The sequence below is a fragment of the Suricata suricatta genome, chromosome 1 (assembly GCF_006229205.1).
Source record: "Suricata suricatta isolate VVHF042 chromosome 1, meerkat_22Aug2017_6uvM2_HiC, whole genome shotgun sequence".
Classification (NCBI taxonomy): Eukaryota; Metazoa; Chordata; class Mammalia; order Carnivora; family Herpestidae; genus Suricata; species Suricata suricatta.
In genome coordinates this window covers 133,427,124-133,454,108 of record NC_043700.1, presented here as the reverse complement: position 1 = coordinate 133,454,108, position 26,985 = coordinate 133,427,124, and the positions used below count along the sequence as shown (strand labels likewise).

The following is a 26,985-nucleotide window of genomic DNA, read 5'->3' as shown; positions in this document are numbered from 1 at the left end:
CTATCTAAAATTATCTCATTTATTTTTTTCCACTTGTTTATTGTTTTTTTTCCATCCAAGTAAAAGGCAAATCTCAGTCATAACAGAACCTCATCAGTTTTGGTCTGCATCTTCTGAAATGAACTAGATGCTCAACATATTTGTTAAAATGAAGGAGGGAAAGGAAGAAGTCTAGGTCTGAGGCATAAGCTGTATTCTGCCTCCTTATCAGAGAAAGGAGGTTCTTTTCTGTGGAAGAGGTATGGGCACCCAAGAAGCAGATGGCAAGATGGGATAGACACATACGAGATTTCCTGGAGAAAATCTTTTTTCTTTCTTTCTTTTTTTTTTTGACGTTTATTCATTTTTTTTTTTTTGAGAGAGAGAGAGAGAGAGAGATAACGAGTGGGGGAAGTGCAGAGAGAGATGAAGACACAGAATCTGAGGCAGACTCCAGGCTCTGAGCTGTCAGCACAGAGCCCAACATGGGACTTGAACTCATGAACTGTGGGATCATGACTGAGCAGAAGTTGGCTTCTTAGCCAACTGAGCCACCCAGGCACACCCTGGGGGAAATCTTAAGAAGGATAAAGAAGAGGCAGAGCAGGGCACATTGGCTGAAGCTTCAGATGGCCATACAGGGCTTACACACATGACAGAAGGAGAGACGTAGGCTCAGATAGGAGGAGCCTCGGTGCACAGGGCAGTTCTGAGAAAGCCCTGGCAAGCCAATGGGGAGCTCCAGAGCAAAGACTGCCCTTTGGAGAAGCCCTGCATGGGGCAGAAATGGCCCAGCTCCAGGACCCCTTCCATGTGCAGTCACTTGCTGAGAGCAGCTTGGAGGGAGCATGGCCTCTTTGTGGGCTGTATGGCAGATCCTGAGCTATGGCAGTTGGCGGCTATCAATCAACTACGCTCTTTGTAGCAGATTCTCTTAAAGTGAAATCTGAGGGGTACATATCTATGGCTGTCACATGGGAGACAGTTTAACAGATATAATAATAAGGCTTAGATTCACCAACAAAGATTCAAAGCATTTCTCTCTTATGCAAAAGAAATCCAAAGTAAGCAGTCCAGAGCTGGGTGTCAGGGCACTTCCATTATCAGAGACTCAGACTCCTTCTTTCTGCAGGTTTGTCCATCTTTAGCCTGTAGATTCCACTTTTCAGCTAAAGATGGCAACTCAAGATCCAGGCATTATGTCTTTATCTCTGTCAGCTAAAAGGAGTAAGAGACAAAGAAGGGTTTATTCCTTTTCTTTAAAGATTCACAGAAATTGTATGTGGTATTTACATATATTCTATTGATCATAATTTAGTCTTATGAATAAACCTAGCTCTAAAGGAGTCTTAGTAATATCCCATCAATTTGGGTAACCCTAAGTTATAAAGTGAGGGTTTTATTATATAAGCAAGGAAGGTAAAAGAGATGGGGTCCATTCAATTTTTCCATGAACCTAAAACCAATCTAAAAAGTAGTCTGTTTTTAAATTAATAAATTAGTTAATTAATTAAAAAGGAGAGATGTTGAGGGCAACTAGGAATCTCTGCCACAGAGGGACAGAATTCAGCCTCTGTTCATAAAGCTGCATCAACCTTATTTGATCAAGTGCCAGTATAAATGGATTTGCTTGGAGTCACAGTGTGACCTCAATATAATATAAATCAAGACTCAGGGTAACTAGTCCCCAAGTCAACTAGGCCCATGACTTACATTATTGAGGCTTTAGAAATCTCCCTGTGTGAAGATGATACCTGATGACAACCTAGTGCATTGGTAGAAGGAGGAACTCATTCAAAAGAATTACCGAACCCTTAATAAATATAATGGTGTGTTCAGATGCTCACTTCTGATCTTGAATGACATAGGCTTTTCCCTTTGCACTATTTCTTCCTACAATTATTCAATTGATTTTTTACACTAGAGTAGGACATTTTCTTGAAAATTTTGGTGTCAGTTTAGATGATTTGTGTTATTTTTATACAAAAATATGTGGAAAAATTAGAAAACTAGAGCAATGTACAACCTTATGTGGATTTACTAAAACTTTTTTTCATCTGTATAAAGCAAGATATCAAGCCTAAAATGCATGAAATTAAGCTTTTTAGGTCTTCTGAAAATAGATTTATTTTTCCTTTTTAGGGTGCTGGAACAAGTGAACATGCGTTGATTGAAATCTTAACCACCAGAACAAGCAGGCAGATGAAGGAGATCGCTCAAGCCTACTACACAGGTGTCTTATTTTCTACTTACTTTTACCACTGTCCACACATGAGTCAATGTTGCTTTTTCCAGAAACCCACCATGCTCTTCTTCACAAGGCATTTTGGGAAAGCAAGACATAAAAGAGAGGATACATTCTAATTTTTTTTAAATGTTTATTTATATTTGAGAGAGACAGAGTGTGGACAGGGGAGGGCTAGAGAGAGATGGAGACAGAATCCGAACCAGGCTCCAGGCTCTGAGCTGTCAGCACAGAGCCCAGTGCAGGGCTGAAGCCCAAAAACTGTGAGATCATAGCCTGAGCTGAAGTCAGCTCAACCGACTGAGCCACCCAGGCGCCCCAGGAGGATACATTCCAAAATGGGCTAAGTCTGGGGATTTTCAGAGAAATTGTGAATATGACCCAACCTGGACACTGCTGCATAACAATGCATTTACACTTAGCATTTATAACATTATAGCGATAGTGGATTTTGCCCTTGGCAATCACTGCTTATTGAATCAGCTATTTTCATCAACATAAGAAATTCAGATCATTGTATATTAATATTATATGTTAAAAACTGCTCAGATTAGCTGATGATTTTTGGTGTGGAAAATGAGATGAACCATTTAGAGAAAGTGTTGAGCATGTGGATTCAGTATAATTAGCTAAACTCCTCATAGTCTGTTAGCTGTGTACAAATTAGAAAGTCCCTGCAGTGTAATTCTGACGCGGACTACCTGGGGTTAGCATGACTACGCAAGTTAAAGACGGTCCCCACAGGACTGTCCTCACTTCAACACCAGCCACAAGCTCCGTGCCCACAGGCCACATGCCCTTCTGACCAAATGGCTACAAATTCAGGGTTCTCAGTAGTTCCTCAGGTTCAATAGCTCAGTAGACTCACAGAACTTAAGAAAGCACTATACAGTCAACCCCTGAACAACATGAGGGTTAGCCACCACCACCAACACCCCCCAGCCCTGCACAGTTCAAAATCCATGTATAACTTTTGACTCCCCCCAAACTAACTACTAATAGTCTGCTGTTGACCAGAAGCCTTTCTGGTAACATAAACAGTCAATGAACACATGCCTTGTATGTTATATGTATTTTAAGAAAGTAAGTGATCTTAAAGTAAGCTGGAGATTTTTTAAAAATGGCTTTTAGAAAATCACAAGGAGGGGCATTGGGTAGTTCAGGAAGTTGAGCGTCCGAATTTGGCTCAGAGCATGATTTCATGGTTTGTGAGTTCGAGCCCTGCATCGGGCTCTCTGCTGTCAGCGCAGACCCCACTTCAGATCCTCTGCCCCCTCTCTATCTGCCCCTCCCCATCTGCCCCTCCCCTGCTTGTGTTCTCATGTTCTCTCTCTCTCTCTCAAAAATAGAAAAACAAAAAAGAAAATCATAAGGAAGAGAAAATTGTACTGTGTTTGTTGAAAACACCCACATGTAGGTAGACTGCAGCTCACACCTTTGCTGTTTAAGGTGAGCCGAACTTCTGGTTGTGCTTGAATGAATAGAAATGAGGACCGGTCAGATGAAGACATTCAGAGGAGAGGTCTGAGAGGGTCCCAAACTCAAAGCTTCCGTATTCTCAGGTTGCATCTCCTTCCTGGCACATGGATATATAATCACCAACCAGGGAAACTCCTAGGATCTTTGGTATCCAGTTTTTATTAAAGATTTGTTACACAGGCATAACTGGCCACATGATTGAACTCCATCTCCAGTCCCCCTCCTTTTACTTGCAGGCTGACATCATGTGGCTCAAAGCCCCACCCCTTCTAATCACGTGGTTGGTCTTCCTGGCGGGACCAGCCCCCACCCTGAGTCATCTTGGTAGCATAAATTCAGCTGAGGTTGATGGCATCTGCCGTGGAAAACAGACGTTCCTATTACTTGGGAAATTCCAAGGATTTAGAGGTTGCCTCCTAAGAACCAGCATAGGGACCAGCCCAAATTCTGAATTAAACAACAGCCCCCTGTAGCCCTGTCCAGTACCCCCAGGGAGCCACAGGTTCTGTGTTTCTGTATCAGGGAGGTTCTGCAGTAGAAGTCCTGAGGAGGGAATATCCTGGCTCTAGGTAAGTGTCAGCTAGGTTACTTTGAGAAATTCTCATTAGCAAGTAAAAACTTTCACTCAGCTCATTGATAGGTAAGTGACTTTTATTCATTTGCTCATAAGGCCTCCATAAAAACAAACAGCACTAGGCATTTTAGCAGAATTTAACGTAGAGAATTGTTTAAACACTTTTTTTTTGGAGGACTGAAAAAGCTAAACGGAAACACAGGGATGGCACAGAGGTATAAACAAACCTGGAACACCAAAGGAAAGAAGTTGGAGTTTTCAGAAGCTAGAAGCTCAGAGGAGGGGTACCGCCTCAGGGTCTCACCGGAGAGATTTAAGGAATCAGAGTTCCGATCTCTGCAAAAGGGGTACATCTGGCCAGAGCTGGCACCCCATGCTAAGTGACTTGTTCTAGAGGCCTGGAGCCAACTGCTGCTGCCAGGATGAAAGACCTTCACTGGTTTGCACTGATGTGAGTAGCAAACAACTAACCTGTTCTCCTCTCCCCTGCCTTCCGGTCTCCCTCTACCCGCCCCCTTCCCCGGTAGTGGACCGAACAGGGAGTTGGGGCAGGGGAGAGGGTACACAAGACAAGTGTAATTTGCAGCACCCCAATCCTAGCTCCACAAACCAAGATATAGAAGGCTGAATTTGGAGTAGATGAGATAATTGCTTAATAATAGCCACAAGTGGGTACATTATAGGTGTTTAAAATATCTGGTTCTCTCAGTTCAATGAAATTTGCATATAAAAAAATCATCTGAGCTGGAGGCTGTATCCCAAGGTGTCTTGTCACTTCCTGGTATTTCTTAGAAGAGGTACTGCTCCGTGAGTTGACCTGCCACTTGATGGATCTCTGGGGTCCAGTGTCTTTGAATAAACAACGCTAAGATGCTAAGCTCTATGAAGGCAGAAACTTTGTCTGGTTTTGTTCACTGCTGTAGCTCCAATGCCCAGAACAGTGGGGAATAAATTCCAGTTTTCATTGAATGAATATCTTCAAGACTGAGAGTGTTGTGATAAGAGCCAAGCGAAAGGTCGAGCCTTTAGGACTGTTGTTTTGAAGATATGAACTGTGGGAATAGTTCAAAGTTATCAGAGGCCCCTGGATCTGCATAAGATAAGCTCTCTAAGGCTATAAGGAATGAACAGCATCTAGGTTACCTTGATTAATAGGGGTTAATGACACATTAGAAGTAAAAGAAGAAAACAGTCTTAATGATGTGTAGCCAAGCTGTGCAGAGACTCAGGACACAGCACTCCTCTGGGGACTCAGCCATCTTGTCCCTCCCTCAGCATCAGGCATCCGTTGCTCCCTGTGCTGATGTTTTTGTTACAGGAGCTCCTTCCTCCCTCTTTCTGCTTTGACTATTTTTTGTTTTTGTTTTTTATTTTTTTTTCTTCTTCTTCTACTGTTCTTGACAGCACCAAGTAGCTTCTCTTCTCTTACCACATGGTGTGTGTCTACATAGGCTTTTATTTGTCCCCATGGTTTATGGTTTTTCTTGGCTTCTGTTTTGTACCTTATTCCTTAAGGGCTTTCCACTTCTTTGTTACTGTAATGTCTTTGACTTTTTTTCTGTGCAGCTCACTCCCTAAGAGAAGATTCAGTGGGCTCAGGAAAGCGCCATCTAATAGAGAGCATTATTTGAGGCAACGTTCCCCCACCAGGTCACCTCTTAGGCTGCTGGCCACCTATGGTCAGATGCCAACCCTCTGGCGGTCAGTTGTAGCAAGAGTGACAATGTCATATAATGTGAAGTGGTGTCCCATGCATACAAAATCCATCAAAGTTGGCTACCATCTTGGCTCTCATAATAGGACTGGCATATTGTGTGGCCAGTACAATGACATGACAGAGTCTAAATAGCTGAATTCTGAACTTTTTCTACTGTTTTATTTTTTTTTTTTAGTGTTTATTTATTTTGAGAGGGAGAGAGAGAGTGCAAGTGGGAGAGGGGCAAAGAGAAAGGGAGAACAAGAGTCCCAAGCAGGCTCCACACTGTCAGCACAGAGCCCAACATGGGGCTCCATCTCATGAACCAGGAGACCATGACCTGAGTCAAAATGAAAAGTTGAACACTTTAATTGACTGAACCACCCAGGCACCCCTCTAGTATTTTAAAGATAATGGCATATGACAGAATATTGAATCAGGGATCAAGAACTCAGTTCTGATTCAGGTTCCTGCACTATCAAAACATTGTATTTGTTTTTCGATACTCTGTTGTGTTTCAAAATGCATAAAAGAGTTGTCAGTTTGAACTGAAATAATTTTCTTTTTTTTTGTCTAATTTCCTGGAAAGTATCTGGGGTAATGGAGGCATGACAAGGCTTAATGAGATGACATTAAAATATTATTAGGTAATTCTAAAATTAGAAATTATACTTTCCCCAAATTCTAACAAGCAAGAGCTTTATTCTTTGACTGGATATTTTTAAAATAAAAAATTGTTTTGCAGTTAGAATGAAGAATAGATAAAATATCACAACTGTTAGATAAAATAATGCCTATTGAGTGTTATTATTACTTAGATAAATAACTTACATTCCTAATGAATTTTGCTTATTTGAATTGCTTTGAAAAATTATAGATTTTGTAAAAAAAAAAAAAAAAGACATACTAAAATCATGCTGGAAAAGTGTCTATTTCAACACAGTTCTTGCTATTAGACAATCTCACATCACCTTCTAGTATCGTCTTCTGTTGATTTAAAAGGACACACCTTCATATGACCAGAGAGTTCTTGGGAATGATGCAGGCAGAGTTTGAAAAGCTACTTGGTGTCAGCGACATCCAGGTGTGTAGCGGCTGCCAGTGAATCACTCCCTCATGGCTGGAGCGAAAAAGAGCTTTAAAGTCAATGGACATTGCACAACACGGGCTATGCAAGAGTGGCTACCACTAGTCAGTCCTAAAATATGTGAACACACAACTGGCAGCTGTCATGGGGAAACAGTATATTTTAGGGAGGTTTTCTCACTTTTGAGAGATCTCAGATAATACAGTCTAGGTGTATACATTACAATTAAGGCTAGGTTCAATAAAACAAAAAAATAACAGTGGCTCAGGTAAGATAAAAATGTATTTCTCTCCTATGTAGAAGTCGGAGACAGGTAATACTAGAACTGGCAACATAGTTCCTCAACACTCTCAGGAACCCAGGCCCCTCTTGCTTCCTTTGATGCTGTTGCTAATGTGGAATCTTCTCTTCAGAGTCCAAGATGGTTGCCTGACCTCCAGGTGTCAGTCTGCATTCCAGGCAGTTTGCTAGAGGGACGGCATGAGCCATCCCTGAAGGAGATTTCCCAGCAATGTCATGTATGTGCCTGTATTTCATCGCCAAGGACTTGGTCCTAGAGCTGTACCCAGATAAAAGAAGAGCTGAGAATGTAGTCTTTAAGTAGTGTGAATTATGTCTTACTCAGGTCCACGTTCTAGTACTGAAGAAGAAGAAAACAGTAATTAGAAGGCACACTAGCAGCTTGCCCACCCCAGCTTTTCCATTATACTTTAGTGCCACTGTCAGACAAAGTGGACCATGATTTGACCCAAAAGGGCAATTCTTTCTGTTCTTATGCATCTACCACCACACATCCTATGGTAATGGTTATGAGAAAAATATATCCACATAAGAAGAAACCAGGAAGTTAAAGAAAAGAGGTAAGATTTATTTTATCAGGTACTCACTCCTTGCCAGTGTTAACATTTAAGCTGTTCTCTGTTTTGTAATAATGGTTTTCAGTTTGTCAGGCTTAATGTATTCTTATTTGATTTCAGTATATAAGAAGAGTCTTGGAGATGACATTAGTTCTGAAACATCTGGCGATTTCCGGAAAGCTCTGTTGACTTTGGCAGATGTAAGTTTTTATTTTTTCTTAACTGCCCAATAAGCTACATGCTCAATGATAATTTTTAAAGAGTTTAAAAATAACTAAACTGAGACAATGAGACTGCAATTCTCCTTGTAAAATAATACATTTGTTTTATATTTTTTATTTCTGGACTCCAAGGAATATATATATCTTTTGTTGGTATTTAAATTAAGTAGGAAGCATGATACAGAAAAATTTTCTTCAGAAATGGGTATATCAGTCTCTGGATTAAAAAAAAAAAAAGACCTGCAGTGGAGCGCCTGCGTGGCTCAGTTGGTTAAGCGTCTGACTTCAGCTCAGGTCATGATCTCACGGTTGATGGGTTCCAGACCTGCGTCAGGCTCTGTACTGACAGCTCAGAGCCTGGAGCCTGCTTTGGATTCTGTGTCTCCTTTTCTCTCTCTGCCCCTTCCCTGCTTGCACTCTGTCTCTCCCTCTCTCTCAAAAATAAAAAAAAAAATTTTTTTTAATGCCTTTAAAAAAAGATAAGAAAACAAAAACAAACAAAAACCCGACTTGCTGCAACTTTATTGGTGCCACCTTTGGAAGAGTTGCTAAACCATTCATCGGCATGTGACCAAATGAGGCCACATCTAGCTCTCTCTTTTTAAGAGGCTCATGACTTTATAATAAAGGTGCCAAGGTCAAGGGTGAACTATAACCACATATATGTACAAGAAAGGCGATTTAAGCCATGTCTTACTGGCCTGTTTCGGCAGATTTACACAGCTCTTAACATGTGAGAAAGTCCCAATGCTGGTCTCAGCCTGAGGGTAGAAACAGTACTCGTCAAAGCGAGGCATTACACCACAAGAAAACAGTTTATCCTCAACATGGTTTCGGTTATTTTAAATGGTGAAAACCTTAAAGGTCAAACCAACAAAGCCAAACTGTTGAGGCATTGCTGCAAACACACACTCGCACGGGTTTGTGTGCAAGAGTGCACACACATTGTGCACGTGCGGGAGCACCCAGCCTCCACGGGGCAGGGTGGAGTAGGACTTTGGGCCAGGTGTTTAGAGTCAAACTGCCCTGGCCTCTCACGCTCCTCGGCTGCTTACTAGCTTTGGACAAGTTACTTTAAGCCTTAAAGCTTTTGTTTTCACATCTGCAAAATTAAAATAATAGTAGTACCAACCTCAAGGGTGTTGTGAAGATATTAAGAGAGAGTGCGCCTGCGTGTGGCGTACATAGCACATAAAAAGTGATCAAGGCGAGATGACGGCGGCTTATTAGTAGTACCGTTGGTAGTCAGCATTTTTCTTTTTTTTTTTTTAAGTTTATTTATTGTGTTGAGAGACAGAGAAAGAGAGCCGGGGAGGGACAGAGAGAGAGGGAGAGAGAGAAATCCAAGCAGGTTCCGCACTGTCAGTGCAGAGCCTGATGCAGGGCTCGAACTTACAGGCTGTGAGATCATGACCTCAGCCGAAATCAAGAGTCGGAAACTCAACCAGCTGAGCCACCCAGGTGCCCCGGAGCAGAGTGCACGATGAAACAGAACAAAAAGGCACACTAAGAGTGGAGTGGCAGCAGCACTCAAAAGGAAAATAAAAGAAACCATGTGTAAATCAGACAGGCACACAAGGACCTATTGTTTGAGAATGGGAATAAATGCATTTTAAAGATATTATGGCCAAACATTTCATTCACCTAAAAATTTCTAAATAATTCTGGCAATCCTCTTTTCCTGTCCCCCATCTTTCTGTAGTGTGCTGAGTTTCTGTGCATGAGCACACACACAGCTCCAGAACCCGCAGTGTTAGAGTCGGTGGAAAACTTAAAGGGTTTAGTCTTTTTAATAGACTTTATTTTTCAGATCAGTTTTCTACTTCTAGAAAAATGGAGCAGAAAGTACAGAGTTCACTTATGCTCCTCACAGTTTCCCATTATTAGTATCTTGCATGAGTGTGATGTACTATAGTCAGTGGATGGCCACTGCTACATTATTATTAACTAGAGTCCACAGTGGACATTAGGATTCACTCATGAGTTTGGACAAATGTATGATGTCATGTGTCTACTTGTTACAGTATCACATAGAACAGTTTTACTGCCCTAAAATTCCTGCGCTCCAGCTCTTCATCCTTCTCTTCCTCCCTTCAAGCTCCTGGCAAACACTGGTCTGTTTACTGTCTCTACTGTGTGCCTTTTCCAGAATGTCATATAGTGGGAACCATACAGTATGTTGCCTCTTCAGCCTGGCTTCTTACACTCAGTAACATGCCAAGTGTCTTTCATGGCTTCATAGCTCTGTTCCTTTTTATCGCTGAATACTATTCCATTGTGTAGCTGACAGTTTGTTTCACTCTTTGAAGGACGTCTTGGTTTCTTCCAAGTTTAGGCAATTAGGAATGAAAACTTCTGCAAACAGCCATGTACAGGTTTTTGTGTGAACTTAAGTTTTGGTGAATATCAAGGAGCACAGTGGCTGGATTATGGTTAAAGTGTGATCGGTTTTATAAGAAGTGGCCAGACTGTTCGAAGGTGGCTGCATCAACTTGCTTTCCCACAAGCAAAGAATGACAGTTCCTGTTGTTCCAAATCCTTTCCAGCATTTGGTGTTGTCAGTGTTTTGGATTTTAGCCATTCTAATAGGTATGTAGTAGTATTTTATCTTATTTTTTTATTTTCTATTCCCTAAAAACATGGTATTGAGCATCTTTTCATGTGTTTTCTTGCCAGCTGTATATCTGTGCAGATCTTTTGCCTATTTTAAAATTAGGTTTTCATTGTTTTATGTGAGTGCCAGGAGCTCTCTATATATTCTGGATTTAAGTCCTGTGTTAGATATGTGTTTGTAAATATTTTTTCCCAGTCTGTGGCTTGTCTTTTTATTCCCTTGAGATCTCTGAGTTTTCAGAAGAGGAAACTGAGGCTCAGAAAATCATGTGATTAATTTCATGTTTCATGGCTGATGAGTAGCAGAGCCAGAAAGGGAGCCCTTAGTACCTAATTCCTCTGTGCTTCGTGGCCTGCGCTAGAGAAAAACCTCTAAAAAAATCCTGCCAATTGGTATACCAAGAGTTAGAACCTTCTTTATTTAAGAGGACTACCTTTGTTTGCATCTTTTTTTCTGTTTAGGGCAGAAGAGATGAAAGCCTAAAGGTGGATGAGCAGCTGGCCAAAAAGGATGCCCAGGTCAGTCATAAAGAAAACATCTGTAACCATTCTGCCCCTTGACTCCCTTTTCGTTCGTGTGGTACTACGGAAGGCTGTCCTCTCCCGTCCTGTCTGAAGGAGAAGCCCAAAGGCTGGGCGTCACCTCCCGTCGCCCTCTGCCCTCCCCAGTGCTCAGTATCATTCTTCGGGCTCAGGCCACCCTCTTAGATTCCTAGTTTGCCAACAGTGAAACGGTGAAAGACTTGGATAAGAGATTATCTCCCTGACCTCTCCAACCAAGGACCACCTCTTCTTATCCCCCACCTTCTGAAGAGGAGAGAGACAGAGAGACAGAAAGAGATTGTGTCCATAATAACACCCTAAGTCTCCCTTCTTATCCAACAGACTCTCTACAATGCTGGGGAGAATAGATGGGGCACGGATGAAGATAAATTCACCGAGATCCTGTGTTTAAGGAGTTTTCCTCAGCTGAAACTGAGTACGTTCTCACATTACAGTCCTTTTTGCTTTGTGTTGTATTTGCAAATGTTTTTGGGCTTAATATACAAAATTATGGAAAATGAAGCTAAAAATAGCAGAGTCTGTTCCATTTGCGTGTATAAACACTTCAGGAAAAAAACACGGGGGAGCTGTGCACCAGCTCAAGGCAGGACTAAGACTACCCTTGTCTTCCCATCGAGGCTGAGAGCATCACCTAGTGAGTGACAGGTAACAGACGGGAGAGGACAGGAGAGGGCAGCAAGGTCAAAAAACAGGGGAGCCCTCTGGAGTGAGAGGAGAGAGGAGTATTCTAGTGGTATTCAGGAACCTGAGGCAATGTTTCCAATGCAGTCAGCCACTTCCCTAGTTAGCCACTTTGCAGAAAAACCGGGCATAGTGGGTGAGGGTGTCTTATGCATTAATAAGGATGAGTATTCAGCTTTCTGATACAAGGCAAATTGAGGAAAGGGGAGCATAGTTCTCTTGTTAGACCAGCTATTACATGGAACTGCTAAGCTCCCACCTCCTCATTCATGTATCTCCCTGAACAGTCTGGAAGCAACCGCACCCAGAAGTCCAGAACTCCACTCGCCGTGAATATCCGAGTGTGGCTCCCAGGGGCCAGTCGATAGAGCAGCCACAGTGCATGACGGGGATTGTGCTGAGTTCATGGAAAAATGAGGAAACTTAAGGATATTACCAGGACATTTTAGTTCTGAGATTGCCCTTTCTTATTTTTGGCATTAAAATTTCACTTATTTTATAAAATAATGGTAATAGTATATTATAGTTGCTTTATTAATATCTTTATTTGAAACACAAAAACCAAACAATCCTAGATTTCTCTCCAAAATTTTTTTTCCAAAATTTACTTGGCTTACAAAGTATGCCTACATAATAGGGACATATATGTGAGTTTTGTTTTGGGGCAAAAACCGATCAAGAAATTTGAATGCCTTCTGGTAAGTGTTAGTAGGCCAACCTGCCTTTGGAAATGACTTACTCAGCAGAAAGAAATCTTCATAATTAAGATTTCATTAGTAGATAAAACATATTTGACTAATGACCACTCTGTTGTTTCCAGGTGCTGCTATAATTTAAAAGTAGCCCACCGCACCAGATAAATTTTAAAAAGTTTTTTTTAATGTTTATTTATTTTTGAGAGAGAGAGAGAGAGAGAGAGAGAGAGAGAGAGAGTATAAATGGGGAAGGGGCAGAGAGAGACGGAGACACAGAATCTGAAACAGGCTCTAGGCTCTGAGCTGTCAGCACAGAGCCCGATGCAGGGCTACAACTCACGACCTGTGAGATCACGACCTGAGTTGAAGTCAGATGCTTAACTGACAGAGCCACCCAGATTCCCCTAGATAAATTATTTTTCATTTAACCTTTCAGGCAATTTTAAATTCCAGCAGCTGCGAAGGGGGAGGGGAGAAGAGAGAAAGAGATCATTGAAGAAAATTGCCTATGAAGATTAGGTTTTATTGCAGATGATTTAGAAAAAGAAAAAACTTCCATGCCCAAATGTTGATGGTTTGAAGAAGTTTTTGTTAACAACTTGATTTGCTTCATATCAAATAAAAATAACTGGAATATAGTCAAGTGAGGTCAGCTGGGATGCTTTAAATATTTTCGTGGTGCTGCTTTCTAGCTTTTGATGAATATAGAAATATTAGCCAGAAGGACATTGAGGACAGCATAAAAGGAGAATTATCTGGGCATTTTGAAGACTTACTGCTGGCCATAGGTAAGCCCTTGAGTGTTTATAAACTGAGTTACTTTGCACTTGACTTAAATTGATGTGAAGATTAGCTCCTTTCCTGTAAGAATCCTGCCTAATCCATCTTTACGCTCGCATGCCCCCTAGCACAGTCCATGGGGCACAAAATACGCTCAACGGATTCATGAAGCAGTTATCTTTTTAGGGTTTACTTTGCCTTTTAACTTTTTATTAGTTTGTCACCATGCTTAGATTGTAAACTCCCTGAAAGATGAAAATATTACATTTCTATTGCCATTTTTGTTGAGGCTTATTGAAAGACTGAGCACCTAAGCCAATTTAGCAATTCTTCATATTTGGTTATTTTGGGAAGATATCAGTGGCCTCCCAAAGCTGAGCCCAGGTCAGAGCTATAGGTCTCTCCCTGGGCCTTGGCCATGCTAACTGGGAGTATCCAACAGAAAGTCAGTCACAGACCACATCTGTTCTAGGGACGTGTGAATTAACAAGCAGACACATAACACTGTTACATAAGTGGATGGGTCTTCTCAGTGAGCTCTCTGCACTCTTCAGACCCAAGTTATTTCTCAGCAGTCAGATTCTAGAAACAGAGCAAGGTACACCCCAGGGAGTGATCAGTGTAGGTGTTGGTGTGTCTGGGACCTGGAGATGAGTCAGCTGCTGTGGGAGTTTCTTTGGCAGGTAGTTTTATTTTTTCCGTGAGCAAAGATAATTACTGTGCTAGAGTTTTATGCAAACATGATGTGATAAGCCTTTGAAATTCAGGTGAAGCATTCACCTCTTCATCCTAAATAAAAGTGAGTGGTGATGCGGGGGTAGAGTGGGATGGTTACTCAAAGAATCTTTTTAAAAAACATATTACCATAGATTAACTCAATTTCCATTAAATGAAACTGAACATTACTTTGCTTTTTATAACAGTCCATTGTGCCAGAAACATGCCTGCCTTTTTAGCTGAAAGACTGCATCAAGCTTTAAAGGTTGGTTTGGAAATTTCATATACATTCTTAGTCTCCCTCAAGGAGAATATAAAACATATTGCATAATATTGATGGAATTTCATGTGTCTTTTCTTCTTTGATGAGTTCTCTTTTATAGCTAAATTGTCTGCTAATTTGTCACATAGTAGATAGCAAGTTTCCTAATCATTATAGAGATAGGTACAGTGATGTGTTGACTAAATCATTTCCCTCACTTCACAGTAAGTGCAGGCAATAAAAGTTGTTTTAGAACACCAAGCTCCAGCCTGACGCATTAGATCCAGTGGCCTCTAAGGCTGCCTTCCTTAAAATAAACCAAGCTGAGTCAGTAGCCTTTCATGCTATAGAAACCCTGCATTTCCTTGTCTATTTACTGCTGTTAGATGGTGAGGTCTTTGAGTACAGCTGTTTTTCTTGCTCTTTTCTATCTTCAGACCTTTGCACTGAGCCTGGCACATTAGAAGATGCTTACTTCAGTCTCTTTACTGGAAATTTCCTATAAAGGTCCACATGTGCTTTCAAAGTTACGTTCAAAGTAAACACACCACGTCCCTCACCTCACCCAGAGGTGCTCCCTGTCCTGTATGCAGTCACCTCAGTGAATGGACCCACCAGGAACTAGCCTTGCCTTACTCTTTGAAGTTAACACCATTCACCCCGTCCTTGTCCTCTATGCCTCAGCCACCTTGGCCTTCCTTCTGCCCTTGACTATGCCAAGTGTCTCCCTACATCAGAGTCGTTGAGTTTGTTGTCCTCTCTCCCTGGAATGTACCTTCTCCAGATCTGCCTCTGGCTGGCTCCTTCTCGTCTTTGAGGTCACCTCCTGAGAGACGTCTTTCCTGACTAAACAGGTCAATTTGCTTCCTTTCAGTCACACTCCATTATGTAATTCTTATTACTGTTTACACAAACACGTTAATTTTCTTTACTGTCCATCTCCATCCATTAGAATGTAAACTCCATGCAAATAGAGGCATAATCTGTGCTGTTCACTACCATATGCACAGTACATGGAACAATGTCTGGTATATAGTAGATGTTCAGTTAAGTGTTTGTCAATGAATGAAGAAATGAATTTGTCAATATCCACTTACCTGCTCAGCAAGAAATTTTACACTTTCTCCCTCCTTCATTCTCCTCAAAGGATACATCCCTAAGTTTTGTCAATCTACCTTTATAAGCACCTCTTAAATCTACCCATTTTCTCCATTCCTACCACGTTATTCTAGGTCAGGCCATCATGAGTTCTTTCATTGTCACACGGTCACCCCTGGATGGGTACCAGAGCTCAGAGTCTTACTCTGTCCTCTTCATCCCACTTTTGCCCTGCAATCCCGTCTTCACGGTGCTGTCACAGGGATTTCCTGAAACATAAATCCTATCTGGTCTCAACATGTCATGTTCAACAGATTGCAATTGTTCTTCACATTTGGGGTAACGTCAGAATTTCATTTCATGGTCTACAGGGTCCAGCCTTTATAGACACATTACTTGCTAGTCTTCCCCATTATTTATGCATCCTTGAATGTGGCATTCTTTCTTGGCCTAAACCTTCATGCACGCTGTCTCTCGGAACATTTTTTCCCTTTGTACATGAGCCCTACCTTGTCTTTATGTGGCTGATATTTAGGCCCCACTAAATACCACTTTCTCAGACAGACCTTTCCTAATTCTTAATCTATCTTAGGCTCTCCTTAGGTGTGTTCCCACAGTACCCAATATTTTCCATCTGCCGGGTTATATTGTAATGGCCTGTTTGCTTGCCTGCATCCTTTACAAAACTGAAAGCTTAAAGGGGTATCTCATTTTTGTTTTCAACATTTGGCATAGTGATGGCACAGAGTACATGCTCAATATGTATTTCTTGAATACTTGAATGATAAAGTTTGATGACAAATGGGTGAAGAAGAGCACTGTGGCTGCCTGTTTTGTGCACCATTATCTATGTCCTATAAATATAGATCTATATGTTGAGATTTGTATTTCTTAACAGGGTGCTGGAACTGACGAGTTTACTCTGAACCGAATAATGGTTTCCAGATCAGAAATTGACCTTTTGGACATTCGAGCAGAGTTTAAGAAGCATTATGGGTATTCCCTATATTCAGCAATTAAAGTAAGTTCTCCTCTTGAAAGCAGCAAAACACATACTACCTTTCTCTACTCCTCCTCTTTCCTATATACTCTGTAAACATAGAGACGGGTGACTGAAGTTTCTCTCTCCCTGTCAATGCATCAGTCTGTTTCCTGAGTTTAAAATAGTGATAGTAGAGGGGCACCTGGGTGGCTCAGTCTGTTGAGCATCCAGCTTTGGTTCAGGTCATGATCTCGTGGTCTGTGAGTTCAAGCCCTGCATCGGGCTCTGTGCTGACAGCTCAGAGCCTGGAGCCTGCTTCAGATTCTGTGTCTCCCTCTCTTTCTCTGCCCTTCCTCCACTCACACTCTCTCTGTCTCTTAAAAATGAATAAATGTTAAATGAGCATTGAGTGTTCTATGTAAGCGATGAATCACAGGAATCTACCCCCAAAACATGGTTTTGTACAGACTATATGTTAGCCAATTTGACAAAAAATTATATTAAAGTAAATAAAGAAAAATAAAGTGCACAACTTGAGGAATTGAAAAAAGTTTAAATAGTGATAGCATAAACAAATGAATAAATAAACAAACAAATAAATAATAGTGGTAACAAAATGTCTCCTAAAGATAGTGATTATTTTTCAGCTCCAAAACCCCAGGCACATAACAGACACTCAACATTTTCTTTTAGGTTTAGTGGCCATTAATTAATGGTTCTTCTTTTGTGAATTATATATGCAAGTGAGTTACCTATATTTTATATTGTAGTATTTTTATTTATTTCAATTTTTCTTTATGACAATAGAATAAAGAAAAGTGCATGTTTTAAATTTCCTGTTTTTCCTGGAAGTACAGTTGACGTACAACATCCTATTCATTTCAGACGTGCAGCATAGTTAAATCTCTTGTTTTACTCAAAATACAGAGAGCATGGTTCTGCACTCTAGAGCTCTTTCATTTCAGTTTATAGGAAGTTTTCTCATTGTTTTTAAAACAACTGCACTTCATTCCATTGTTTATGTATTTGCACCCACCGTATCAATAGATGTTTCCAGTTTCTTGCTGTTATAAACAATTAAACAGTGTTGTGATATGCATACCCAATTCGATGAGGTGCAAGCGTGTCTAAGAGTACATCCCCTTACGGCAGTAGGATTGCTGAGCAGATGTAAATACATTTTTAATCTTGGTAAATGTTACCAGTGGACTTCCCTTTGCACATCATGTAGTCAGCTAGATTCATTCACCAAAACAAATCCTTTGTTTCTTTCAGCCAGAGCTTTTGTTTTTACACTAAACCATTGCAGAAGGAGATGCATGCTGAAGTTGAAATCGGGGAGCTTATTCAACAAGGCAGCTCTCAGACTGTGCCTGGGGCTTAGCACAGATTTCATCAGTTCACACTCAGTGCAGTTTGAATCGATTCTGACACATCACAATAGTTTCAATCAACACAGAAAGATTTAATAATGTTAACCACATTGTACTTACTACGGCAGAAAAGTAGACTCACACATTTTATAAAGATTGCCAGTAACAAGGTTGAAACATAAAGAAGGCCTTCAGTTCACCCTCAGCAAACTGGAAAATTAGATTAACCATTAGTTCTCCCTCTCGCAGTAGTCTGGCTAATTGAGGCTTATTATATTAGGAAATATCTAACCTATGCCTGCCTTGATAGAAAAGAAAAATCCATGGCTAAAGAATTCAGTTTGTAATTTAAAATTACATAAGGTTTCTTCATTTCTATCACCTAAGGTACATTTTTTTTATGAGATGTTAAGGTTGGATCAGAGAAAAAAATAGAGAGCTTAATTAAACTATTTCAATAATCAATAACTATAAAACAAATTTTTAAAAGGTCAAAGACCTCCCTCCCCCCAAATCCCAGGCTTGGAAAGACTCACAGGTGAACTTCACCAAACTTTCAAGGAACAAATCTTATACAGTGAAAGCTTCCTAGTTCATTTTATGAATTTAGTGTAATCTTGATTCCAAAGGTATAAGATAAAGAAAATTACATATTCATTTCACTTATGAACATAGATAGCAAAGAGTAAAATGTTGACAGACTATATCAGTTTATTAAAAAAAAATAACACATCAAAATGAAGTGAGGTTTAATCCAGGAATAAAAGAATGGCTCAGCCTTAGGAAATTAACAAATGTAATTGCCCACATTGCACACACATCAAAGATAATTATATAATTATTTCAGTATTTGCAGAAAACACTTTTGGAAAGGCTCAATACCTGTTTATGATAAAGTCATTTACCAAATTAAGAATAGAAGCAAACCTCCTTAAATTGGTAAAGCTTACATAACAATATATAATAGCTAATATGTGCTTACACTTGGTGGAGAAACTTTAGATGCAGTTCCTTTAAGATAGGGATCAGAACAATAATATTCCCTATATACAAATAAATACTGTGCTACTACTACCATTAATATACCTTAATGCTATCTTACAGAAACTAGGGGTTTTGGACAGTATTGGAAAGGAAGAAAAAATATGTGTAAAGATTGAAAGGGAAGAGTTGAAGCTTCCATTATTTTCAGTAGATACAATCATCTTTCTAGAAAAATCAACAGGAATTGTAAATTATTACCAGTAATAAAAACTCAGCAAAGATGCCAGCTAATGATTAACCTGTAAAAGTTAATAGTACTTCTTACACTATACAATCAAAATTAAGATACCATTCATAATAAAAACAAAAAACTAAATTATCCAGGAATTCACTTGACCAAGACTATATAACTGTATGGAGAAAACTTTAAGACTCTTCTAAACACCATAAAATATGTCAATAAGTGGAGAGATAGTTCCTATCCCCATGATAGGATATTGTAAAAATGTCAGTTATTCCTCAAAATAAGCTATATAAATCAAATGCAATTTCAATCAATATTGCAGCTAGATTTCTTTGAGGAACTTGTTAACTTATGCTAATGTTTATGCAAAGGAATAAAGAGTCATGATTAATTAACCTTAAATAAGAAGAGTAAAGGGGCACCTGGATGGCTTAGTCAGTTAAACATCTCACTTTGGCTCAGATCATGATCTCATGGTTCATGGGTTTGAGCCCTGCGTCGGGCTCTACACTGACAGCTCAGAGCCTGGAGCCTGCTTCAGATTCTATGTCTCCCTCTCTCTCTTTCTGCCCCTCCCCTGCCTGTGCTCTCTCTCGCAAAAATAAATAAACTTAAAAAAATAATAAAGAAGAGTAAAAACAGGGGAAGGGCTAGTCCTATTAGAGACTAACATGGTACAAAGCCATTATTAATTGTTTTAAGTGTAGTCTTGGAATAAGAACAGACAAATTAAGCAATGGAACAGAATGGAGGCCTTAAAGACAAATCCAGTTGCTTGTGGAAATTCATAGGATAGAGGGGACACCATAAATCAGTAGGAAAGGGGGGGCGCCTGGGTGGCTCAGTTGGTTAAGTGTCTGGCTTTGGCTTAGTCAGTTAAACATCTCACTTTGGCTCAGATCATGATCTCATGGTTCGTGGGTTCGGGCCCCACATCGGGCTCTGTGCTGACAGCTAGCTCAGAGCCTGGAGCCTGCTTCAGATTCTGTGTCTCCCTCTCTCTCTGACCCTTCCCTGCTCATGCTGTCTCTCTCTGTCTCTCAAAAATAAATAAAAAACAGGAAAAATTTTTTTAAAAATCAGTAGGGAAGGGACAGATTATTTAGTAGAAATGTATTGGGAAATCTGGTTGATTCTATAATGAAAAATAGAACTGGATTCTGTCCAGCCTCATATCACTGGTAAATGCAGATGAACTAAAAACCCAAAGATAAAAGATAAAATTATAAAGTCAATCAATGAAAATATAAGAATTACCTTTGTGACCCAGGAGCAGGGGAAGCATTTTTAAATAAAACTTCAGAAGCACAAGTCACATTCCAAAAATGACAAACAAATGTATATTAAGTATAATATTAATTATAACATTATTATTAAGTAATCTCATTATATTTTTAATACTGGCACATAGGATTTTTTTAATGTTTAAATTTCCATAATTCAGGAGCTAGAGTTCCATTTTGCATAGCACCTGACCTTTGGTTCTGCCTCCTCTTCCTCTGCCTATAGTTTGGACATTTTCTGATTATTAACACTTTTCTGGTGTTGATGGTTGGTGGGGTAGAGGAGAAGAGAAAGAGAGTAGGTGAAAAACAAATGTGTCCCTCTCATTACTTAGTAATAAGACATTAATACAAAATTTGGATAAAATTACACTAATAAGATTTCACTGAGCAACAATCTAAGTAGCTATCTAATAAATAGTACAATTCCAAGGTCTTTAATGGAAAACAGAGTAGCCATCCTCAATTCATAGTCTATGTGGAGACTTGAAGTGAACATAAGTAAGACAATTAGAAGAAGATAATATCAAACAACATACAGTTAAATGCTAGATTGTGTGGTACAGAGGATAGCAACACAGGAATTCAGAGCAAAGAAGTTTGGAATTAGATAGGGAATGTTTCTTGGGGAAATGATCTTGAGCCTTTCAGGTTTAATAAGCCTGTGTGGAGTGTCTCCTGTGGGCCAGGTGCCATGCTGCTCTACAGGGACTCAGGTGAGTGTCTGGAAACGTATGTATGGTTAGCAGTTGGAGGGAGAGAAGTAGTAAGGCACTTGATTGATTAGGGCATCTATCCTGGAGAGTATTGAAAAATAAAATCCAACTGGCAAGATGAAATCAGGTGAAAGAGGATTTTGAGGTCACAGAATTCGTATTTCATTCATCCAGTTAGAGGTTTCTACTAAATGCATATAATGTACCTGGTTCAGAGTAACAATTACAAGCAAAGCAAAAAAAGTTTCCTGATCTTATGGAATTACAAATAAATGTAAAGTTACAACTATGTTAAATGTAAAGGAAAGGGATATAGTGCTGTCAGACCATTAGGATAGAAGGATTTGACCTATAGGAAAATCTTCCATGAGAAAGTTATGATTGAGGTCTAAAACTGAATAGACAAAGTTTGTGGGGTCAGAGAATCAGTAAAGTATTCTAATAAAAGAAAAAGGAATTACAAGGGGAAAGACCTCGTGGTAAGGAAACATAACGAGAAATAAGGCTGGAGGGGGCGGGGGGGACCAGATCACTCAGGACCATTTGTCAGCCTTTAAGGATTTTGCTTGAGCCTAAGAACATTGAAGAGTTTTCCATTTAAGTGCATAGTGTCATGATCAGAAGTACATTTTGAAAAGATCCCTGTGATCATGGACAATGAATTGGAGAGAAAAGGGAGAGATTTGGAGGTGCTGGGTTATTTTATTAGTCATATTGGAGCTGCTACAACTAGGTAATGCAAAGTAATAATGCAAAGAGGTCAAAGAGCAAAGACTCAAAAGATATTTAGGAATTAAAACTTTGGTGCATTATCTTGATATAACGAACAAAAAAGAAAAGGTGTCAAGGTTGACTTCCAGGTTTCTAACTCGGGAACAGATTGTGGCACCAATCCTTGCAAGAAGGTCAGGCTTCGGGTGTTTTTTTGGTGTTGTTTTGTTTTTGTTTTTTCTTTTCTCTTTGGAAATGGGGGAGAAGTTCATGAGTTGTTTTGCATATGTTAAGTTAGAGATGTCTTTGAAACATGTAAGTGGAATTGTCAGGTCAGGAGCTAGTGGTATGAGATCTGTTTTCTGAGTCAGTTATGTTACTGAATAGTTGGACATGAATGAAAATAAGGAGAAAATATAGATAAGAGTACAGAAGAGAAGAAATACAAAAGAGAGAAAAGCTTAGAATTGAGAACAATAAGAATTAACAGTTGGAGAGTACAAGTGATGAATCTAGAGCCAAGGAAACTAGTGACAAGAGATGGGAGCCTAAAGTAGATTTGTCATGGTCAGAATGGAAAAAGGAATAATTTAAAAACCACTGCAAAGAAATAATTGGCAAGATGAATTCAATGTGGAGAATAAAAGATGGGATAGAAGTTGGGAGAAGAATCAGTGATACCACTGTTAAAAATACACCAACAGAGACATTGAACTTCTTAAGAGCAGTTAATATGACCTAATTAGGAAGACATAAATTATATTCAAAGGTTTTGAAAATACATTAACATTTTTGTATTAATAAAATTTCTAAAATACCATATCCATAGAATAGCTATTTTACTAGAAAGCATAAAGGTACAAAGGTAGAAGAAAGGATGAACATTGGTTTGGTATCGAGAGTGGATCAGTGTTTTATATATAGCTCTGTGTTAACCTACTTCGATGTATTTTCTCTTCTAACTAATAGAACTGCTAAACATTGTTTACAACTTGGTCAGAGATAGTAAAGGGAGCTGTTTTAATACACGGTGAGAGCATTGTTGGTTTATCCACAGTTCCAGAGATTATTACATACAGCAGAGCAAAACTGGGAAAAACCAATAGAGGAAGAACTACAGTCTATATAAAACAAGAGAATGTATACTAATGCCTGTTGTGTCTCATTGTGAAAGCAATGCATAAACTTTTCTCTAAATAACCTTTCTTAATTGTGTCTTTTGCATTACTGCTTACTCTAATATTTATCCTGAAGTGAAACGTAAGTGATAATAAGTGCTCACTGTTTGAGTTTCCTTGAATAAAATGAGAATAGTGTGAAGATTTTAGGCAGCCTAGATTAAAAGCCAGTGCTTTTACCTCCAGTGCTATGCAAAAGTTTTACCTGTTTTATGTAGCAAACATTGCATCTTTGTACATTAAGCCTCAGTCTCACATGGTGTCTGTCTGAACCAAGATCTTTTAGCCTAGGGGAAAGGAACTGAGAGGCATACTCTTTGGGAATGTAGTTCCCTTCGCTTTCTTAAGTCTGGCAATATGGTATGGTGTTAAGGGGCCAGGCCATCTCGGTTTGAATCTACCTGTTCGTTATTCTCATTATGATTTTTCTAACCTCTGTTTTTCTCATCTTACCTATCTATTAAATGGACATACGTAGGATACCTACTGCATAGTTACAAGGTTGATAAGATTAAAGTAGTTAACCCTTAGAAGAGCAAGTGTTTGATGAATATGAATATAATAGTATTAAGATTTTCATTTTTAAAGTTTTGTTAGAAAAGTAATATTATGTAATGTTATATAATTTATGTAATCTTATTTTTCAAATCCAAATTGAAATTTAACTGCCATGAATCAGGAAGAATTTAAACATTACATATTGTAAAGAAGATGTTAGGCTGGATCATGATTATACTCAGGTGTGAATGAATAGCGGAAATACAGATGCATTTCACAAAATTGGACAGTTCGCCCCACTGAATTCCCCTAGGACTATGGTATTTGATTCATTTTTGGTCCCCTCATTATTTATGCTCGATCTGTCCTTCTCTCCATTGGTCTTGTTCCTTACAGTCAGATACTTCTGGAGATTATGAAATCACGCTCTTGAAGATCTGTGGAGGAGATGACTGAGTTAAGAACGCAGTCTCCGAAGGTCCCTGCTCCCATGACGGGCCTTTCCAACAGCTCTGCCTACTCCTTTCTCAGAGTATTTAAAAGTCCAAGCAAGTGTAAACAGCAACCTGTTTTCCTAAGAGACATTTCCATCATTCCATAATAACAACAAAAAGTGATTCTAATAGAGCATCTCAGCATCATGTCATAATTCATAAGTGAAATTTTTAAATGGTATTCAGATCTACTAATGCAACACAAATTATATTTCAGCTTAGGAAGCAAGAACCTTTGCCAAAATCTAACACACTGAATGTGTACACAAAGCAGCATTAATAAAATTGTTGCCTTTGTTAAAGGTAATTTGTCTGTTTTTTAGCCCATATCAACATTGTTTGTACCTCGTCACCAACAATTAATGATATTTTAAAATACAGTTTTGTTATAAAAGCTATTGCTGCCTTACTTTGTCTATTACCTTGCTAATCACATTTATCTTTAAGAAAGGAATAAAATGAAGATGTATGTCATCCTGGCCTGCTCGTTCTGTGATCAAGCTAGAGGAGTGGCAGTGCCTATAAGTTATTTCAGCCCTTGGAAAATGTCTGCCGAACTATTAATCTAACCACTTCCTGTCAGAATGGCAAGCATGAATTGTGGTTGTTTCATGCTAAATACTACTTTCCCAGAATGGCTATGTAGAATCAATTCTTTAAAGTTTCTTTTCCTCTAAAATAAGTTGGCAAAACTGTGCAGTTGAAAAAAATCCTTCATGTTATCTTTGAAAGGGACCTAATAGGAAATGGCTTGTCTAATATGAAATATATGAGGTAAAACTTTCCAGTTGGACTTACTAGTCTGGACTCGAACAGAAATGATAAACGTATGAGAAATAAAAGTAGAGACATATGAATCCAGAGCTTTTAATCAGTGAATTCCACTGGCAAACATTCTGAGAACTTTCAGAAGGAGAGACAACTTATTTCTTATTTTGGGGTTTGCAGACTGCATACAGGAAAAAAAAGCACAAAGATTTAGAGTCCGGCACACCTGGTTTTGACTTCCTGCCCTACCGTTCACCAGTTCTGTGACCCTGAAAACTTCTAAACCCTGCTACACTGAAGTTTTCTCATCTGTAAAATAATGATAATTATAGCACCTACCCTTCTCACAGGGTTTCTAAAAGATTAAAAAAGATAATGCCTTTGAAGCACTTAGCTCTATGGTAAGTGTTCAATTACCAAGTTACTAGTATTATTACTAAGCAACCGCAAAATGACTATGCCAGCTTTGCAGCCATCCTTCAGCAGACTTCAGCTTATCTACCACATGCCAAGCTTTGTGCTAAGTAGGTATTGAATGCACCAAGGGGACTGAGACTCCTTTCCTTTTGCGAACTACCTTAAAACCTACTCATGGGGTGACACACATTCATATAATCACAATACAGTATGTAGCACGTGCATTCAGGGAAATAACATTGTGTAAGAGGCAGAAGTGATGTGGAGACTGGATCGAAGGTCACAGACTCCACCAGTGAAGAAGAAGAGAGGCTCTCCAGATAGCTGGGAGAACTTGCAAAGTCACAAGTTAGGAACTAGCACAAGTGTGCACAGCGCTTCCCAAAGGTTATAGCAGCTTAGAAAACAAGGCAGGGGTGTGGTGACGAGTGATAGGCAGGGGCCAGTTCACAGCGGTCTCATGCTAAAGAGTTTACAAGCAAGGGAGAGTCATGGATGGAAGGAGCATTCCAGGAAGATTGCAATCAGGGGAATGATGTCAAATTTTTGCTCAAGGGAGAAGGATGTTTTGGGAGAAGAAAGCTAGAGGGAGGAGCCCCCTTGGCAAGCTAGTTCTCTAATCAAGTCTAGAAGTGGCAGCCTGAGCTAAGATAATGGCAGGGGAGGACAAAAACCCGTGCACACACTTACGAAATGTGTAAGAAATAAAACTAATAGAATATGGTAATCAAGGTAGTTAGGTTTGCCCCATGATTTTGGCTTAAGTGATTTTGTGAATGAGTGTCTCACTAAGCAATAAATCATTGCTAATACTCACTGGGTACTTACTATGTATCAGGCACTATGTTAAACAGTGTAGTATATGTTAAATCATTAATCCTGAAGGAAATTTACAATGTAGGCACTAAATCATGGATACAAGAATGGAACCTCTGAGGAATTAAGGGCCCATTGAAGAGCCAGGATTTAAATCTGTGCAGCCAACTCCAGTGTCCAGGCTCTTAACCACTATTTTGCCTTAGAATTTATCCTGCCTTTGGGTCACTGTTCTTTTCAACCCTGCAATGTAAGATATTTGAATGCAAGGATTTTTGTCTGTTGCATTCACTGCATTATTCCTAATTCCTAGAACGTGCTTGGCGTATAAAAGGCACATGATAAATCTTTATTGGGTGAATGAAGTTCTTTTTTCTGTATGCATTTGAGCCATATAAGTGAATTTAGGGCAGTTATTTCAACATTTGTAGGTATACCTGAATCTCTGCTTCCTAGGCTTGCAGAAAGAAACTAACATCACTACACTATAGGTAGACTTGGAGAAAATTTAAAAAATCTTACCCATATATGAGTACTTTCTCCAAGCCACCCATCACTGTAGAAAGAAATATATTGTAAAGCGGGCCAGGGTATCGGGACTTCTGGAGAAGCAACAAGTTCAAAGACCTCTAGGCTCTCCTTTACTTAACATCAAGCTAAATTCCTGAAATGGCATTACAAGATTTTAATCTTGGTCATATTCTCCAAACTCATGGAGAAGTGATCTCTATCCGCTTTGGATTTTGATACTAACTGTACCATTTTCCTCTGGAAAAATGGTTTGCTTCACTAACACTCTCCCACATACACTTTCCTTCCTTCCTTCCGTCCTTCCGTCCTTCCGTCCTTCCTTCCTTCCTTCCTTCCTTCCTCCCTCCCTCCCTTCTGTTTCCTGTGTCCTCCCTCCCAGTCTTTCTTCTATTGATCTCTAAAATGTAATAAGCATTTTGGAAACACTCTCCAACATGAATAC

At 39.5% G+C, this 26,985-nt stretch overlaps 1 protein-coding gene across 1 annotated transcript in view; it reads left to right on the top strand.

The window, feature by feature from the left end:
- Positions 1-24,409, top strand: part of ANXA3 (annexin A3) — a 52,508-nt gene extending 28,099 nt beyond the window's left edge. Inside the window, exons 5-12 of the mRNA XM_029944419.1 lie at positions 2,122-2,212; positions 8,038-8,117; positions 11,214-11,270; positions 11,637-11,730; positions 13,384-13,479; positions 14,395-14,453; positions 16,447-16,569; positions 23,914-24,409. Of these exons, the coding sequence (XP_029800279.1) occupies positions 2,122-2,212; positions 8,038-8,117; positions 11,214-11,270; positions 11,637-11,730; positions 13,384-13,479; positions 14,395-14,453; positions 16,447-16,569; positions 23,914-23,973 (660 nt within the window). The 3' untranslated portion in view covers positions 23,974-24,409. The remainder of the gene's footprint in view (positions 1-2,121; positions 2,213-8,037; positions 8,118-11,213; positions 11,271-11,636; positions 11,731-13,383; positions 13,480-14,394; positions 14,454-16,446; positions 16,570-23,913) is intronic.
- Positions 24,410-26,985: the final 2,576 nt, after the last annotated feature.